We start from the raw sequence: 19,943 nt of genomic DNA on the forward strand, positions 1-19,943 counted from the left end.
GTACTAAAACAGTGTTCTCTCAAGATACACAACACTTGTCACAATCTATTTGGCAATGTATGAGGATTTTGTTGCTTAATGCCTGGTAAGGGGATCAAGTAATATAAATGGAACAAAGCAATTCAGCATTAGATATCTGAGAGCTGCCCTCTGTGCCGATCTACTGAAACACAACATTCGGGTAAGTGTTTATTTGGAACGAGGTATAAACTAAATGCCAAAGCTCTCGGAAGCTCAGAGGGAGCTGTTTTGGGGTTGCATACACAAATCTGTTTATGGTACTTCTGCTAGCCCAACAGCATGCCCAGCTTTATTGTCAAGACGGTTACCTCTTTGACCCTTGAGGGAAGGTTATATATGCTCTGACACAAGTGCAGAATAGTACTGTAAACCTTTACTGTAAACTTGACCTTTTGAATTTCACATTGACTTATCAGGCCTTGTTTTTTTTTGTTATCTTTAAACATTTATTCTCATTGCTTTTCAAACTAAAAATTATGTATCATTTTATCTGTAACATACATGTACTGAAGGCACAGACACTCATCCAGACAGACATCCTTTGCACACAGTGCTGATTTTCCTTTTTTATCATTTCTAGTTCCTACATTTCACTATAACTTCTCCTAACAATCCATCACTATCCTTAAATTAATCACACCATCTGTCTTTCTCCCCTGTGTGTGAGATAATGTTCATCACTTTGATAATTTGCAAAACTTAATCCTGTATATGTATTTCAATCACTTTCAACAACTTAATGGTATCTTTACAGTGCCTTTTCGTACTCCTTGCATTTTTCACATTTTGTCTCAAACCACAAATCTTCTAAGCATTTAAATAGGATTTATGTGATAGACCAACAACACAAAGTAGAGCATAACTATAAGAAAAATTAGACATGGTTGTAACATGTCTAGTAACATGGTCTAGTAAGTGTATTGAGCATTTATGCTAACACCAAGTCAATATTTTATACTTTTTTATAATTTTAGGATAGCTTTTCAAGTTTTTTTGAGGTATGTTTCTACCAGCATTGAAAGTATTTTTTTTGCCAATTCTACTTGCTAAATTTTTCAAGTTTAATCAAGTTGGTATTTGTGATGAGTCATTTTAAAGTCTTATGGAAAAAATATAAATTGGATTTACTTTTGTACTTTGACTTGGCCATTGTAACTTATTAAAATGCTTTTGATCCAAACCAATCTATTGTTTAGGCCTCTGGGACCTTCACAGAACAGCTATATTTACTACATTAAGTAACACAGATTGGCTCTGTTTATATATTAGATTAGCTCTGAAGACCATTGGTTTATTTTAGGATTTCAGTGTAAAATGAATAAATAAACATCATTCTTTTAAGAGTTTTATTTGAATAAAATTTTGGAAAACCACATAGAATTTTCCTTCAGGCTTGTGCACTACTTTGTGTTCTTCCATCACATCAAATTTTAACAAAATTCATTGAACTTTGTGGTTTAAATACAACTGAATGTGAAAAAACAATCAAAAGAAACTTCTTTGCAAGGGATTGTGTGTGTGTGAGTGTGTAAGGCTCCCTGTCCACTGCATATTATTGGGGTGTGCCCTCCTCATCCTATCTGTATGGTCCATCTGCAGCCAAATGGAGGTGGCCAGAGCAAAATGCCGGGCTCCTTCCTGCTGCCCCCGCCACCCCCGGTGGCGCGCCCTGTGCCCCTCCCTATGCCCGACTCTAAAACCATCAGCACGCCCACTGACGGTGGACTCAGCTCACCCGCATCGCCGTGTAAGTCACTTCCCACTCCCCTCCACAAAAGATGCCCAGTCTCCCCCAAAAATGCAAGCCTGTCCAAACCAAAATTTGCAGTAAATGTATTTTGTAGTCATCCTTCTAGAACATGAAGTTTGTTGGACCCAAACAAGTGCAGCCATCATAGAAGTTCCAGTGTTATGTGTGGTATTGCTTTGTGCCATTTATTTTTGTAATTCTTTTGCGTATGAAATATCTGGAACCTCTATTATGGCTACTCTGGCAGTAGTTAGTTTTAGCGGTTTGAGTTTTCCATTAGGTTGCAGTCTGCTCAAACACCCAGCAGCCCCCAGGAAACTTACAGATTTGCTTGCCTTCCTCTTATCAAATGTACACTACCTAAGTGTACCAGCAACCAGTGACATTGTCAGGCCAGAAGCCCACGCCTTTGCCAAACCAGAGATCCTCTGTCACGCTTCTCTGCAGCCCTTTTCAGACATGAGTTTGTTGCATTAATGCCTTCATCAAGCTGTTAAAAGGCATAATTCATGTATTCATACATTCGGGTCACATTCATGTTATTCTTACCTCATGGTTTTAATAATAGATCATCTAAACAGTGATGGACATAGATTCTGTGTGCACAAACTGTACATATATATCTATTTTTATGTAGATGTAATACTGAGGGCCTACTAGATTTGGGACTTTACTTTAAATAAATACATGTTGTTTTGCCGTAGACATGCCTATTAGAACGTCACGCACACTGCGGAGACTAAACTATAGCAGCAATAAACAGTAGCAGCTAAAAAAGGTTAATATTCAAAATGAAAATGACTTGCTTTTTGTTTCTAAGAAACTGAGTCCTCTAACAGAAATGAAATTTAGCTTTATGAGCTAGTAAAAATCTGTAATTTTTTTTTTTGCCCCACTAGGGATAATGTTTTAATCATCACATGTCTGCCCCGTCTTTAGCATCCAAAATGCTAAATTAGACAGCCTGATTAGGAGCATGTCAGAAATGGTTGTATAGGGAGCACAGATGCCGTCCAGCTTAATGAAAGCAGTTCATGTCTGAAAGGGGCTCACTCCTCCACGCTTTGAAATTCAGTCGTCTTTTCTCTCTCCATGTCTTTGCAAACCAGTTCTGCTTCCTTCCTCCACCTTTTCTCTCCCTCTTTTTCTCTCTGGTGTTAGATTTCCTCTTTGCTCCACAAGAGGCAGTGTAGTTTCTCTCCTTTCTTTTGGATATGTTTGGTAGTTTGCAAAAGGAGAGCAGAGCCTATTTCCTCTCTTGCTCCAAGCCTTTGATCAAAGCAGCCTTTGCATGTCCCTCTGACATCTGCAATACAATCTACCCTCGTCTCATTTCTTTTTTGCTTTCTTCCTTTCTTTTTTGTGTATTTATATATATATTTGCTCATATTTTCCTTTCTTTGTTTCATTTTTCCTTTATTTTTCTCTTTTTCATTTTTAAGGGAACAAAATTAGGGCAGTTGGCGTCGACTCCAAAAAGACTCCATGCCCCACTTCACAAAAGCAATCCCCTCGCCATTTTTACACAAATCTCATAACAATTAAAAATTGGGAACAAACTAGACAAGAAAATCACATCATTGCAAGAAGAAGGAATGTCTGTGAACATGAAGAGGAAAATCTAATCAAACCTGTTTAATTAGTGCTATGCTGGGGGAGTGCGTAAGAGGAGTGTGATCTGAGAGCGGTGAGGCTCTGGTTGGTTCCATCCCAAACAGGTGCGGTGCGAGAGTCGGGTCATGGGAGAGGCACACCAGGAGGGGGCGCTGGACAGAGCAACCGGGTCTCCTTTTTCCTTCTTTTTCTTCTCTTCCTTACATTTCAGCTTCTTCCTACAGTCTCAGATTAACCTGTCAGACCTATTTATTTATATTAACATCTATATAAATAAATACGGGGACGTTTCGTCATTTTTTTTTCCCTCATCCTGATGACTGTTATCACTGTAAAGTTTTTCTTTCCCTTTAATTTTTTTGTCTGTATATCTTAATAATAACCATAAAGCACATGTAAACATGCATACAGATGCATATGGTAACGCTCACACATGCATCAGTTTCCAGTCCTGTCACTGTCACCCCTACGCATCCCCATCCCCTCTACTTGTTCAGATCAAGCACAGCAAAGGTTCCTCTCAGCCACCATGTTGGAGTCCTGTTAGCACAACTGCCCTAAATTTGGTCCTGTGGCTTAACTGAGTGGTACCCCCGCCGCCCCCAACCCTCTCCCCCATCCAGCCCTTACTATGTTAACTGTGAATTACTTAAAAATAGCAATGAGTAGTGTTCCTCCATGTGATGTCCACACTATTTTCTCACTGGTTTTCTGAAAACCCAGTGGCTTCTAATTGAGGCCAGGGGGCTGCTGAGGAGTGTCTGTTTGCAGACTGTTTGCCCCTCCTTCAAAACAATTAAATGGTGGGTTTAAATATATTAAAAGGAACCTGCCGACAATGTGGACAAATAACTACTATCCAACAAAGAATCAGCATTCTTCCCTCTTAACAACTTTTCCAAGAAACTCCTTTGACAGAGATATACAGTCACACCCTTAGCAGGTTAATTATCTCTATATTCAGTCTTAAAGAAAACAATGATGAGAGCATCAGACTCTATTACAGGCTGAGTGTGTATGCGTGTGTGTAAAAGCATGTACACACTTGTATCTCTCTGTTTGTAGCATACTCCACGCCAGGCTCCACAGCTCCCAACCGGTTTGTCGGCATCGGAACACGGGACAACTTTCTGAATATCCCCCAGCAGACTCAGGTACCCTGCCAGCCTCCCTCATCTACTAAACATCCACATATCCACCGCCTCCTCCTCCCTCTTTGTTTGTGTCTTTTTCTTCCTCTTCGCTCATCACCCACTATAAGCCCGACTCTGCACTTTGCCGTTTATAGATGCACCTTTTCGAGTGACAGGCTTTGATTAAAGAGGCATGTTCTTTAGAATGAAGGCCATGATATAAAGGCAATAGTTAATCAGCTGATCTGTTTTAGCAGCCTGCTAAAGTCGATAATTAGTTATGATACTTGCCACAGGTTTTCTGAAATCTAAACTTTGGCACTTTGAGGGTTAACTTTTCAGCTTTTTCCCCATCTTGTTCCGCTCTGTTTCTGCTGAAAAACTATTTTCCTTCTCTCCAAACTCTCTCTGCTACATTGAGTGTTGCCCATGTATCAAGGCCTTCAGTTTCAGTATTGGTTTACAGTGCCGGTACCACAGTAGATTCCCCACAGTGAGAGTAAGCAATGCCAGTTCGTTTTAGCTCCAACAGTGTTGATTTATCTCTACAAGGTCCCACAGTGTGTGTTAGTGCAGCGTGTGAGGCCAGCAGTGCACTACATTGTGGTTTCAGCTTTGGCTATGCTCTGCCACTGGGCTGCAGTGTCTTGGGCCTCCTCCATCACCAACACAACTTTTCTCATTAGGGGCTAACCGCACCTGCCTGCAGCCAACTCAGCTCTCCCGTCCTCCCTACACACACATGGAAACGATCTGCGTTTCTGGTCGGCACGCCCCCACCCTCCCGGTGCATGATCTGTCCACGTTCCCCATGAGCTCCTTCTGCTTCCCAAGCCCCCCACCTGCACCACTCTTCCACAGATGCAGCTTTGGCACTTAGGGGACATCCAAACACGGTCCAAACGTGATTTAACGTGTATGCACATACACTTTAGCGCTGAGCCAAAAATCCTGCCCCACATTCTGTGCCCTACAATAAAGAACTTACTTCTCCCTAGCATGACAGTTTTCTCTTGTTGTCAATAAAAAAATCATTAAAAATTTTGCACTTAAGTGATTTCATGTAGATTTCTGTTATGCGCAGAAACAACGTAGGCACTGATAGCATCAGGTCTCAGTTAGCTGAGCCTAGTAGGTCAGCTCCAGCCTCAGCTTGTGTGAGTAGCAGAGGTCTCTGCCTGTCCTGCTGTTCTCTGGCATATGGCAAGCTTCAGACGATGGCCGTGCCAGCCCGCCTTGAGGTCTGCAAGCCAACTAGCCAAGACAGAAGGAGAGAGCCTTCCCACTGTTGTCAGAGTAATGAGCAGACAAAAGCTGGTCTGAGGAGCTCTCTGGTGGCCAGGCGTCAGCTATGCAGGAAAGGGGAAGGGAAGATATGGAAGCCTGGATGAAAAACAAGAAAGAACGGGACAGTTGAAACGAGAAGGAGTTAGTTGGAGCTCGCTGCCCTCCACAGTCACGTCCCGGCTGTCTGGTTGCCAGCAGCAACCAGACATGATGTCATAGGCAGTTGAACTTGGACTTGAAAGGGGGGGGGGAGTATTGCAGGGGGGTCTCTTTCCATTGCCAAGGATTACATTGAGAGAGTTGGAGTAAAAGCGAGAGGAGAGGAAAAAGCTTGGTGGAGCCAGCAGAAGGAGGTGTTATCTACAGACACCAAGATCAAACAGATGTGTTGGTGATGAAGAAGTTTGAGAGGATTGATACTTTCTTAAGGTTTACTTATGTATGTGGGACGGGGGGCACAACAGAGAGTTTGCTGTTGAAGGTGCGGTGAGTAGCTGCTCTCTTTAAGCTGAAGTCTGTGGAATGTCACAAGCTGCCAGAAGCACTCGGCCTGTGCCAAAGCCTCTACTCTGCCATCTTATCAGACTGAGAAACCCGATCTCTGGACTAGCTGCTCACAGAAGCTTTACATTGTAGCCTGAGAGCACTCTGGCCCTCAGTGCACACACATAGTAGTAGGATCACCTTACATGTAAACTGGTAGCAAATGATAGAGTTGCTACAGTCCTTTGCTGGCGAAGTGGAAAACTAAATAGTGACACGAGTGCTGCTAACTTTGTAAAAACACAACTGTTTTATTTTAAAAAGTAAGCCATGTGACATAACCTGTGAGAGGAAGGTATGAAATTGAAAACAACTTTGTATTAAATGGGACAGCTGAGCTCGACTAATGTTGCAAAAGGAGTAGAGGGTCGCCCTCTAGTGGTTGAGTTAGAAATGAATTCTGTAACAATGATTTCCTCTGAGGTTTTGTGAATTTAACATTTTTCACTTTTAATTTATTTTATAATTAAGCACATGTATATATATATGTGAAATGTTCTCCGTTCAAAATGAATAACTTTTCACACCTTGCCATGCTTTTCTCTGCATGCTGCTTGTAATGATTGAATTGGGTTAATTGATTGGAAATATGAATGTCCTGAGGAAGGTTCAGATGTATGGTTCTAAATATGCTTTATCCATTTCACAAAACCGCCTACTTGGGGTTTTTTCACCAAAGCGGTTCCCATGATAAACTGAGCCTGTGTTGTACCGACTTCTTAACTGGTTCTTTTAAATAACACACCAGTTTGGCGCAACCAATATCTTAAAATGTCCTCCAGTAAGGGTTTGATCGTTCTGTTACATTGTGATTTTTGTAGGCAATCATAGTTCAGAGTGATGGCTTAACTACACAAATCACACTATTTATGTATAAATCTCTGAAAAACAAATTACTTAAGAAAAATTTAAGTGGTTTCAAACAACATGCTGTTTGTCAGTAGACCTGCCATGTCAGGCTTTAATCCACTTATAACTGTGTGTAAGCTGATGTCAGCCAAACATATACAGCAGAGAAGAAGGGCTTGTGTTATTTCAATGCCAATCTGACCTTTTGGTAATGTTTTATCTTGAATTAGGTAGATTTAAAACTAAACCAGGAGTTTAAGAGTTTTCAAGATGACAAGCATAGCGGTTTTGATTGCCAGTGTCTGTTAACCAGTGTTCAATTCAGTGTAGCCCTGGAACCAGTTTGACGGAAAATCCTGCTGTGTATTAATTCTGCCTTGCTTAAAGAGTTTGACCCTAAAATACTTTTACTTGCTTTTTAAGATACCGTATTTTCCGGACTATTGCGAGCACTATACTATAAGCCACACCTACAAATTTTTAGAAAAGAAAAAGTAATAATAATGGAAACGTACATATATAAGCCGCACTGGGCTATATGCCACTGGTATCTCCGCCGCTCTCGGCTTTCCATAAGTACCCAGCAGAGGGCAGAGAGCAGGATTACTATTGCAACAAGTAGGGTAAAACTAACCTGTCTCACGACAACACCGAACCATAGTTTCATTCATGCTGAGTTTACGTGCAGTGGCTCTATTTCCCTCCTGTACTGCCAGATCGATAGTCCTCAATTTAAAAGCTGCATCGTTTGAGTTTGAAGAAATTTCTCCGTCGTGCCTGCTGCTAGCATGTGCTTGTTCTAAATGAAAATTAGCACTTTCTTCTTTGATTTCCAATTTTTACTTCCAATGATTCCCTTCCTGTTAAAGAGCCCCCTGGTGGTTGACGAAAAATCCACAGAAAAGCCGCACCGGGCTATAAGCTGCATGGTTCAAAACATGGGAAAAATGTAGCGGCATATGATCCGAAAAATACGGTATATAAACAAAGCACCAGAAATAAAATTCAACATTCAATTTTAAATACAAATACAATAATGTTCGATACATTTTAATATTATAAAAAGGTTTATTTATCTCAGTACCTCAAGTCATTAAGTGGAAATTATTTTATAGATTTCAAAGACTACAAAGTCTTTATTTCTGTTAATAATGTTGATTTTTGTCTTATAGAAGATGACAAAAAATTAAACAAAACAAAAACATCTCATACTGAAGAGGGTACTTAATGAAAAGTATGTTTAGTAGCTGCTTAAAGGTTATCAGTTTCAAAAGATACTTTTAATCTTACAAACGAGCCTCATTGCAATGCATATTGAATTTTACTTAGTATGAGTGTATATGTTTGTGAAAACTTAGACAAAGTAACAAAAATATCAATGCTTAAGCATCCTCTCACATTACATTTTACACAATCAGAAAGGTTACTAAGTGGTAAAAATACATATACATTAGAAATAACTAAAAACAAAATGTGTTATTGTTAAATGAAATTTTTTTGTTCTTTAGATTTTTCTCTTCCTTCGCTTAGAATCTAGTTAGAAATGAATTCTGTAACAATGATTTCCTCTGAGGTTTTGTGAATTTAACATTTTTCACTTTTAATTTATTTTATAATTAAGCACATGTATATATATGTGAAATGTTCTCCGTTCAAAATGAATAACTTTTCACACCTTGCCATGCTTTTCTCTGCATGCTGCTTGTAATGATTGAATTGGGTTAATTGATTGGAAATATGAATGTCCTGAGGAAGTGTAAAATCTTAAGCAAAACATGTCTTCTGTTTTTTTTTTCTTTCTTTCTTTTTCTTCACAGTCCTGGTTCCTCTGACAAGGCCTCTCTGAAGCAACAGCTAAACGTGTGTCATGAAAATTGGAAATCTGAAAAACAAAAACGCATCACCGCTGATAAAGAACAAACTGCTGACACTAAAAAGGTCTTTCTCGCCAAACACTATTGAAAGTACTACTACAGAAAACGGAAAAACCCCACAGCGCCCCAAGAGGACTCCCACTCCAACACGATTCGAATAGGACTGTGTGTCCCCTTTTCATGGAGGAGGCTCCAATGAGATTGGACGGACAGACTCAGAATGCAGGGAAGAGGAAGAGGAGGAACTGTCTCACAAACACTTTGAAATGGCAGAAAGGAAACACAATGTAAAAACCTGACAAATGACCAATTTAACATTTGTTTATCTTTCTTTTATATACATATATTATATATTTCTTTTACATTTTGTTGTCTCCACAATGAAACTCCATGCATTGGCTGGGAGATCCAAAAATAAAAAATAAAAAATGAACGTAATGACAAACGGCGGAGTCAGATGTGCAAGTTGAAAAGATCACTACCCACATTTCATACGTGCATATCCACATTTCATGGATATGCACGTTTCATGGATATGAAACGTGCATATCCATGTATGCACATCTCTCCCGCAGCGTCACGGTCCCACTTTCCACCCACTGCCCCACATAACGCCATCACAGCTGGAGCTCAAGAGTTAACCACGGCCTCATACCTCTGTGTCAGCACACTCTGCCGCTCCACTCACTCAGCCCTGAGCCCCTTTCATTTCCGATTGGCCAATCATGGTGACACCATCTGATGGTGTGACATATATGCACTAAGTGGCTGGTCTTTGTTTACCTGTCGAAGAATCAGGGCGTCCTGCTAGTAGGAGAAGTGAAAGTCATGAGGCGAGTGCAAGAAAGTGAACACACGACAGACAGTCATAACACTAACTCTACATGTGCTCTTTCGTCCCCTCACCTATGCACTATTAATTCATTTTCAATAAGGGATGAATCATGTTGCACATCAGTGGTCAGATGAGTGATTGGAGGAGAGGACCGAGGTTGACTGTCACCGTAGGGATGAAGCTCTGTTAACGTCTTGGCCCCTAAACATGACACATTCTCAGTCACAAGCATGCACACAAGCACCCTATTATCCATCAACAGCAGTGCGTGCACAGCTTCAGTTTATTAGCTTTAATTTTGTTTTTCTTGCAATTTCTTTCAGATTTGGTTTTGGGTTTGTATCACCTGGATTGTTTTGCACCTTCTCTTGCATGTCATGCCACCATGCGTTTCTGTAGTTTGCAGTTATTCATTAAGTAGCACATTCAGACTTTAGCAGCAGTTTCTCAAACTTCTCACAAATGGACAGCACAGTGGCAACAGCTCATCACATGCATCCCTTGCATTGCTTCATGCTGCATCCCAGTCACATCAACATCCAGAAAACACACACACACACACACACATACATATACAAAATGCACACTAAAACCACCGGCAACCTGAATAAAAGGGAAGCCTTTTAAACTTGGTTCTCCAAACCGCCTTTGTTAATGGTTTTTCATTCATTTAAAGGTTGTCTTTTTAATTTGAACTATTTTTATGTAAATGTTCACATTAGAATCGCTGTTATTTTCATCATGACACAATCCAACTCACAAAAGCTGACCTCACAAAATAACTGGACTGCCGGGCTATTGGTTCTGTTTTGCAGGGATAGTAAACCGGGCTGTGAGAGGACTTTCTGGGTCTCTATAGAAACATTAGCTCTATGTACAGCAAGTCTACGACAATATATGGAAGTGCCTCTGTATTCCCTCCATGCAATTAGTAATTAACTTGACTTCAGGTTCTATTCCCGTATATAAGCTAAGGCTACAGGGAACGTTGGTGTTGGTGCATGTGGAAATCTTTGGCCCAGGACGGATGTTCATAGAGGACTGCAACCATTTTTTTTTTCTTATAAAGACAGAGAGATAATATACATATATATTTATGATGAATGCTTCTTTTCCACTTTTACTCCTCAAGCTTGTTGGCAGTCTAGTTATTTTCTGAACTCTTACCCCCCCACACACACAATCCGTTTCAGTAAGATCGCCTTGCTGTTTCGAATCAAAACGACACACACCATCGCCATCTGCATTATAATACCTAGATGATCATGTTAAAAAAAAAAGAATCGACCTTAGGTTTGAAGAAAAGTGTTTGTTTTTGATGGAAAGTATTATTATTGAAAATAATGTGTCGATTGAGCCACGTGCAATGCATTGGGTAGATCATTGTGTTTGTCTGTTAGAGATTTTTAAGAAAGCTACGAGAAAAGAGAAAAAAAAAATTGTATTTGTTTCAAGTCCGTAAGCTCCGGGACTCTAAACTAGAGGGCCATGAAAAATCCTAGTCTTTGTAAGTTGGGGGGTATTTGTTTTTATTTCTTTTGTCTCTTTTTTAAAATGTTTTATGTGTAATCATTTGTTTATAAAAATGTGGGAGGGCTGAAGGAAAAAAAAATAATCTACACAGCTTCAAAACAGAATCTATCAAATGAAAACTGGTGCTTTAACACTATAAATCCAGATTCCTTTTCAGAACTATTATAAATGAACAAAAGTAACAGACCATTTAGGAAACAGCATTATTCCTCTCTCTTTGTATTCTTCTCTTTGTATCTAGTATGGGGAGAGGTTCCTGTTCCTTAAGGTTGTGACACAAAAGGCATTCTGGTTCAACCTTTCGAAAGAAGCAAACCCTAAACAGAAAACTTAGCCATGCACTGCCTGAAACTCACCAGCAAAAGCGAAACAACCCTCCCAGTTTCATTCTCTTTTTTTTCCCCACACAAAACATTGGCATAAACAGCTGAAATTATTCTCTTCCTCCTGATGCTTCACATCCATAATCCTCGTTTTTTTTTTTTTCTTCAACCTTTTCTTGAATCCAGAGTTGGAATTGGAGTTCTGGTGCTGATGTGGATACTGAACGTCTGTACAGATAACATAAAGAGAAAGGGGGCATAATAGCATCTAATCAGGCAGAAATAAGAGGTCTGAGCCATTTATATAGCAGTCAGCAAGGTGAGCCTCTCCCCCTTCCTTTCCACTCCCTCCTTTGTAAATGATGACTCTTATAGTGCTTGTGCCGTAGTGTATAGTTTCCCAGCTGTAAAGGTTGTCCCTTGAAAGTGCCTTTTGTTCACAGACTCCATTTTGTAATTCAAAATGCCCCTTTTTTTGTTTTGTTTTGTTTTTTGGAAATGGCTTTAGGTTGCAGGTTGCCCCTGAGTGTCACAAGGCGGCAAAAGATTGCTGCCCAATCAGCGCTCAGGGAAAGCTCCTTCCTCTGGCTGTAAAATGAATCCCCTCTTCAATGTTCCTCCCCTCTAATCCTTACTTCATTTTCAAAGCTGTGTATCTATATGTTTATAATATATATATAGATATGCGCCTTTGTAAAGTACAAAAGAAAACTGGTGTGAATTAGTTCTTTACTTTTTATTGATAAATGATGAAAAAAAAAAAATTCAAATAGGCAAAAAAAAAAAAAAAACTTGTTCTTGTTCAACTCTTGCTTTCGTTTTCTTTTCCTCCGTCTCCACTGTCTGTTTTCTCTTAGGCACTGGAGTAGTCTGTAACTGTGTCCGTCACTCTCCGTCTCTCTCGCGCGCGCTCTGTCCCGCCCTCTCCGCTGTGGCGAGGGTAAAAATAGAAGAAGAAAAAAAAAGAAAAAAACGAGAAAAAAATATTTGCAGAGGAACTTTTTGTCTGAGCAGAATGCAGTTAGCTCACATGTTATTCTTGTCTGTATGCTTCACATTGTATTACCATACCCATCTTCTTCAGCTTCTCCATTCAGCAGCTAATGTAAGTGAACAAATTACACTGATGGGCTGTTGGGGGTGTCCTTGGGTGGGTTCAGGAGGTACGGCAGAGTTTAAGGGTGTGTGCGCAAGAGAAGAGAGAGGTTTACAAAGAAGACTGATGGAGTCGACAGGGCTGAATGAACTGCTATGGCAATGTTGGTTAGGGGCTGCTCAGGCTAGGATAGGAGTTTGAGCTTTTGTTTTGGCTATTTATATTATGGCTTTGTTCTATACCCCCTTTTTGTTCCCTTTTAATTAGGAATTCTTTTTTTTTTCATATTTGCTATCAGGGTATGCTGTCATTTAGGCTTCCTATGAGGAAGCTTCGACCTGTAAAATTAAAGCTACAAGCACCTTATAACCGGAAATGTCCCACATGAGGCTGAAAGGGGTGGTTTTATTTCCTTGGTTAAAATCTCATATCAATTCCAACCACACTTTTCAAAGAAAGGTATTGTCGTTTACGGCAGGTTCCACACTGTGAAACCCTCAGCAGTATTAGCCACCTATCACGCAACAACCAGATCGCTAAAAACGCCACCAAGAACCTGATCTATCCGCTTTGAGAGGATTCAGGGAAGTCCCTCCCCGTTTCACCTCTGCCCACCTCATGCCGGACTGCTCCGTCTTTTTGTTTTGTTGTTTATTTTGGTCTTCTGATCTTTTTAATGTGTATGGTTACTGGTGAAATAGGCAGCCCCCACCCCCATCTCCAGTGCCCCCCCCAGATCCCTTGATTCCCAGCTCTTCTGCACCCCTGTTAGTATCCTCAGTGCAGCCCCACTTCTTTGTAAGAACACCCCCAGAGCTCTAGGTGAAATGCATGTGTTAATTACAGTTTCTTTTCCATAAGAAGAAAAACACAGTTTGAGAAGAGCAGCACCTGATTGAATAAAAAGGATGTTCTTGACTGTACCACCCTGCTGTGTCATGTCTTTCTTCCTGATGCCTCAACATGGAGTGGAGCTGAATATAAAAGGGTAAACTCTGGGATTCAAGCGTCCCCCCCCCCCCCCAATTTATTCCTATTGAACCACAGTGACGAGAAACAGAACACCCTCTTTCAGTTGTTGGGTTTATTACATATCTGAACATGTAAAAATTATCTTGGTTGTGTAGTTGTACCATCTAAGCTCCAAAGCCAAAATTATTCCAAGGAAGGCCATGTGTGCAATAGGTGGTTTGTTTCTTGAACGCACTTCCAACTTGATTGTATTGATTGTAGTTTATTTCTAGCAAAAAAAAAAAAATGGAACAACAAAAAATCTCTTACAGCTTAGATGAAAGCAAAAGTTAACAATCTGATCTTACAAGTTTAAAAAGTGTAAATAATTTTGGTTTTGGGGCTTAGAAGGGCATGACATAAGTCAAAAAAATTATTTGACAAACGAGGGTGTAAAAGTTACCAAAGTAATTTTAACAATTCCAAACACAAAAATTCATTACAGACTTTGGTTCCAAACTAACTTGACTATACCCAAACTGCCCATAGAAAGACTAAAACTAATTGATAGAACTTACAATTTCACAAAAATTCAACATGTATAAAACTCATACATTTTTCTTTGCTAAACAAAAATGGGGCCAAAGTGGAAAAGAAATAAAAATACATCCTGTGATTCAGAAGTTTGTAAAGCCTAACTGGACAACAACAACTTGAAGAGGTGCTTTTCTTTATGACTGTCGGCACTTTACTCCATCATAGAGGATTTTTCATTGTTCATTGAGGTTTTCAGATTTTCCTTTCTGCACAGCTCTTTGAAGGTACCACTGCAGCATTTAAATCAGGGTGACATTTTGGACTTTGAATGGACCTTCACAACAACTTTAGCCTTTTTGTTCAGTGATTTCTCTTTTAAGTGATGACCAGATGGCCCCACATTTAACTGTAGAAATCTTCACTCAATAACTGCAATGTGCTCAGGTACCAACATCCATCCCTTAATCTGGGATTAGATTGTTGGCAAATCATCTCTCCATCCTTGTGCTTCAAGGTTAATATGAGATGTAATTTCTGTGTCACAAGTAAATATTTGCTCTAATCTGTCATAAGGACATTATTCCAGAAGTCTTGTGCTTCATTCCGGTGCAGCATGCCAACATATTTTCATAAAAATTTGGCGGCCCAATTGAAACCCTTTCAAATTGACATGCTTGTTCAATCTTTTCTTCTGCTGACATGAACTTTAGAATAGAATTTAACATGCTTACTGATGCCTGTGTAGTCCAGTTTGTAGCTTTTACAAACTCCCTCAGCATTACACTACCTGACCTTTGCTTGGATGTCCACTCCAGCAAATACTGGCAGCTGTATTATTTTTTTTCCACTAACATTTTTTACTTTAGTTTGGAAATGGTTTTATAACCCTTCCCAGATTAAGGGACAGCAACAGTTGCATCTCTAAACTACCGTTGACCTTCTTCCTTGGCGTTGTGCTGAAAGAAACATGTGCGCTCCAGACCAGCATACTTCTGTTTTTATAGAAGCTTTAAACACCAGCACCTGGCAGCTGCTTTCACTCTGAAATCCTACCGAACAAAGGTTTTTTTTTAAGCTTCAGTTTTTGTTTGATAAATAAAATCATTTTAGATGCTTCTGCTGCTAAAACCCAGTTAATTTAGATTAGGATTTCATACAGTGCTAGATTTAAAAGAGGGTTCACATTATTTTCTCCAACTTAATTTTAACTCTCTCATTGTCGAACATTACTCGCTCCTTATGTTTCTGACTCCTCTCTTAATTCTGTAAAGCATTTTCACTTTTTTGTTTCCCCCATCAAATTAATAGATGTATTATTTTACTTGTGAGATATTACTAGTTCCACTGTGAAAATATACTATGAATGTAAAGCTACGCATACCTTCAACAACACTTGAATCTTTAGCATTCTCACTTATGGATCATCAATTTGTCCTGAAACACTAAATTAGAACAAAAAAGTTTTAGTTTAAGATGTAAAGAAATGTTTTGATGACAAAAAAGATAGTGTAAAATTTAATAATTCAGTTTATTCACTGACATTTCTCAACAAATGTTATTTTTGAGAAACTCACAAGGAATAGAAATTCCATTTCTACTCAGTCCAATTCAGTCAAAAAAAATTAAAGGAAAGTATCGATTATTTACTTCAATGCATTATTATCCCATCCTATGCATGCACAAGTGACAGTGGAAAAAAATTTATCCTAAAGGCACATATTGAATAAAAATATATCGACAAACTAAAACATCTTTAGAAATGCAATTGCAAAGAAAGTCACTAACTTATTGCAGATTTTCTCTACAAAACATATTGAAATGTTAAATTTGTCTTTAAAATGAGTTCTCCTCCTGTGCAAAAACTTTGCTTTCATAAACAAAAATTCTCAAAGTGAAACAAATTCATCATGTAACAAAACAAAGCTGACCAGCATTACACACGGTGTGTCAAAGTATGAAAATATGAGCTAAACAGATGTTCACACACTCCAGATGTTCTGAGTCTGATTGCACTTATAATACAGCAAGAATAAACATGGTTTGAGCTAGTACTGAGTTTCTTTTATCAACTTTGTGTGTTTTTTAAACAAGATGATAAGCAACTGAGAATAAGAAGTAAAGAAAAAACAATCTGCATTTTAACATAAAAATAAACCAACAGCATGAATTTCAATCTGAGAGGTAAATACCCTCTGCAAAAAAACAAAACAAAAAAAAAACACAATTCACTTTAAATCCAGTATTACACAACTCTGACACTCTTTTCTTTGGTGATCTATTTTTTATTATTTTTCTCGATTACAATCCAGCGTCAAGATGCATTTACCGTACCTCAAAACTTAAAGATCTATGACATAATAGTTTGCTGTTACACATATCATTTTCATTAGAACTTGTGCATGTTTAATAAATAAATAAATAAGTTCATTATCTACCATAATTACCAGCCTAGTATTTAATTAGATCAAAAGCAATGAATAACATTCCTTTTGTAATTTTACTTTTTAAATAGCTGAAAGTGTGGAAGCTGAAGTTGTGCAATTTTTACTCGGAAAACAGACTTTTTTTTTCTTCTTTTTTTACTTTTTACTAGTATGAATTTAACGGAGGAGAAACCAAACTTCAGCGTTTGCGTTATGCGTCCTTGTCTGTCTGTCCTTCATTTGACGCCCCTCATCTTCACTTTTGTTGGCTGGAAAAAAAAAAGTATGCGTAGCTCTCAATGGCATTATATCCACAAAATAAATTGAGCCAACTGTCCCCCTGTGGAACTGCAAGAGAAGGAAAAGTAGAAGAAAACGGACAGCTCATTGTGCCGTTGCAAGATGTCTCTGACTAATCATGCGCTTCAAGGTTATCGAGCGTGCTCAAATTTACTTCCACATTGCACAGTAGTTAAATATCTGTGGGGTAAGAAAACATCTTAAAAAGATAAGATCTGCTGTGAACAGAGTAAAAACAGTGTCGGTTTTACTGTAGCCCAATATTTAGAAGGTCTGACCAAAGCAATGCCTCTAATTTGTCCCTATGGGAATAATCATAATCATTTCATCTGAACACAGTTTAACATAACCTAAGCCCTTCTTGAATGCTGAATGTCATCATCTTCATCCATCGTACTGACGTTTCCTTCAGGATTTGGGGTCTCAGCAGGCTGGGGATGTGAAAATTTACATCGCATTAATGCATTTCAATAACTTATAAAACTCAACAAATGTTTGTTTATGAAAGTAATAGAATAAAAAAAAAAGAAACTCGCATAGATTCAATATATTCTGATTTAGTTCAAGTGTTTACTTATAATTACAGGTTACAGCTAATAGAAAAAAAAAACCCAAACTGAAAATTAGAATAATTACACAATTATGAGGAAGTGTGATGATTTGACAGCTGATGTGGCAAGACAGTCACATTATCCACAAGATGTCATTGCTAAAAAAACAAAAAAACAAACGCTCATTAATCACAGGAGTTTCTTAGTAAAAGGTTCAGTAGAAGGAAAAAATGTGACTGAGAGATATTCAACTTTGAGTTGACTGTAAAGCAAAGGTCATTCAAGAGTTTTGGGAGATTCACAAGGTGTGGACTAACCGACTGCTTCAGGAGTCGCTCCACACAGATCTGCTCTCACTGACATGTTCCTCGTTTTAAGTCATGTTTGACCCTTGAGCTATTTGTTTGGCCCTATAGACTCCATTTCTTAAATATTATTTCATCAGTCGGATCAAATCAGATTTTATTACATCAGTAAGAATAGATGTTTAGTATTGTTTCATTTTAAGAAGCATTCACTGAATGTAGGGAAAGCTATAGTATCTTAAAGGTCATAGGTAGTTTTATCAATTTATTCTGCCAGAACCAGCCTTTTGAGGACTTTTGTTAACTGAAATTAACATTTTAAGCCACAATGAAGGACAGACGCGTCTTACTTAGATGTGGTTCAGAGCGCCAAAATAAAGTTTAGATCTCATGCAATGACAGTTCTTCACTGACCTAAACCCTTCAGTCACCAGTTCCAACAGCGCAGACTAGCTGAAGGCTGATGACCGCTGATGACCGCCGTGCCACGCTGCACTGATGCAGTAAATAATGAAAAACGAGTCCAGACTAACTACTATACAGAAATATGTTAGTGTATTACAACCTGTTTTCTTTTATCCTATCTCCAAATAAATCTACATTTTGGGGGGTTTATTAGCATAAACATCAAAATGAATGAAAACAAAACACCTAAAATGCATATTTTTATACTTCATTAATCAGATGCACCGGTAGAGGTGCTACCTTTCCTGCTGCCAACAGAGTTCTACCGTAAAAACAGAAACTTATTTGTGATGACACACCTGTGGGTTCTCATACACCTGGGGTGGGGGGTCAGTTTCCTGGACTGGGTGTTGCTTCATCCCCTCGTCCGTCTCTGTGTCCTCCTCTCCATGTGGAGGTGGAGGTGGAGGTGTGCTGTTGTCTGTGTGCTGGGGTGGAGCACTAGTGTTCTGGCTCAGGGGAGAATTTATCATCACATATTTTAGATGGTCATTTTAACTCCAGAATGATGAAAAAGGCGCTTGTTTACCTGGAAGTTGTGTGAATTGTCTCCCTGGTCGCCTGTCTCTTGGACTGGAAGCCTTGCACCACCGCATCTAAAAGGCACTGCGGCATGTTGAGGACGTGGTGGAGGAGGGACTCTAAATGGCGGGTTTCCACTGGATGGAGGCGGAGGTGGGGGTGGGGGTGCAGGAGGTAGGCACGTCTTGGTTGTCTGAATATGCGCACATTAAAAATGAGATTTTAAAAAAAAACCAAGTTGAAGCAAAACCACGTTGTCTTGTTGATGCATTTTGACTCCATTACTCTTTTGTCCAATTCAGGTTTCTAACTTTCTAAGGACAGAAGGAAATAAAAAAAAGGAGTTCTGCGTGATCATCCTCATTTTAAACTGTGACACAAACACACATATACGGATGAACATGTTCAACTAAAGTACCTTAGAATCTATGTGAAAATCTACCCCAATGTGGCTTGTCCTTTACTTTAGTGTTTTGCCCCAGAAAAGGGAAAACACATTAGAGGAAAACTATAGAAAAGACAGTTAAGGCCATGTTAGAACCGGAGGAATGTCCTGCGTGGGTGAGTTGTTGGGAAGCTAAACAGAGAATCGCACACACCCAGCTGCATAGCACAATCCGTAAACGCTTCTCTCGTGTTTTACGTTGAAATACCGTAAAACGGTAAAAAATCTGTTCCGAGCTACGCCGAACGGTATCGCATCTTCCTCTACTTACCATCTCTTTGTGCTTCTTGATTTTTATTGGCGGTTGGCAAGAAACGTTTGGTATTTCTCCAACTGGTATTTTATCCTCTTCTTCTTGATTTTTTATTGGCAATACATGTTTTATCGATGATTAAACATCTCTTTTCATCTTCGGAAAGCTAAGAACGCAATCGAACCACTCCCACTTTTACGACTTCCTGTATCAATCATAACATAAGGCGGTGCTTGTGACGTACACATGTCTTTATGGATAAAGTCATCAATGCTGCATTTTTTTTTTTTTACAATTTAAACCGCTGGTATTTTTTGTTTATGGTTTATTCAG

General features: G+C 39.1%; 2 protein-coding genes across 14 annotated transcripts in view; one reads left to right on the forward strand and one right to left on the reverse strand.

Moving 5' to 3' along the window:
* The window catches only part of nfixa (nuclear factor I/Xa), a 140,845-nt gene extending 127,061 nt beyond the window's left edge, over window positions 1-13,784 (forward strand). For 8 of the 12 annotated variants that reach the window (XM_017304744.1, XM_008415538.2, XM_008415526.2 and 5 more), the window contains 3 exons: window positions 1,621-1,768; window positions 4,451-4,539; window positions 9,015-13,784. In XM_017304744.1, the coding sequence (XP_017160233.1) occupies window positions 1,621-1,768; window positions 4,451-4,539; window positions 9,015-9,029 (252 nt within the window). In that variant the 3' untranslated portion in view covers window positions 9,030-13,784. The remainder of the gene's footprint in view (window positions 1-1,620; window positions 1,769-4,450; window positions 4,540-9,014) is intronic. The other 4 variants (XM_017304770.1, XM_017304768.1, XM_017304764.1 and 1 more) reach the window with 2 other exon arrangements.
* Window positions 13,785-15,848: 2,064 nt separating this feature from the next.
* On the reverse strand, window positions 15,849-19,848 carry LOC103468417 (leucine-rich repeat extensin-like protein 3). Of its 2 annotated transcripts, none has more exons than XM_017304782.1 (4): window positions 19,629-19,848; window positions 18,920-19,105; window positions 18,690-18,843; window positions 15,849-17,500 (listed from the first exon to the last, which is right to left on the reverse strand). In XM_017304782.1, exons 2-4 carry the CDS (start codon window positions 19,003-19,005, stop codon window positions 17,420-17,422), a joined length of 321 nt encoding a protein of 106 aa, XP_017160271.1. In that variant the 5' UTR covers window positions 19,006-19,105; window positions 19,629-19,848; the 3' UTR covers window positions 15,849-17,419. The 2 variants fall into 2 exon arrangements, with proteins under 2 accessions (XP_017160271.1, XP_008413722.1); XM_008415500.2 differs by having other exon boundaries at window positions 18,690-18,839; window positions 19,629-19,845.
* Window positions 19,849-19,943: the final 95 nt, after the last annotated feature.

Source organism: Poecilia reticulata, linkage group LG1 (assembly GCF_000633615.1).
Source record: "Poecilia reticulata strain Guanapo linkage group LG1, Guppy_female_1.0+MT, whole genome shotgun sequence".
In the NCBI taxonomy this organism is placed as follows: Eukaryota; Metazoa; Chordata; class Actinopteri; order Cyprinodontiformes; family Poeciliidae; genus Poecilia; species Poecilia reticulata.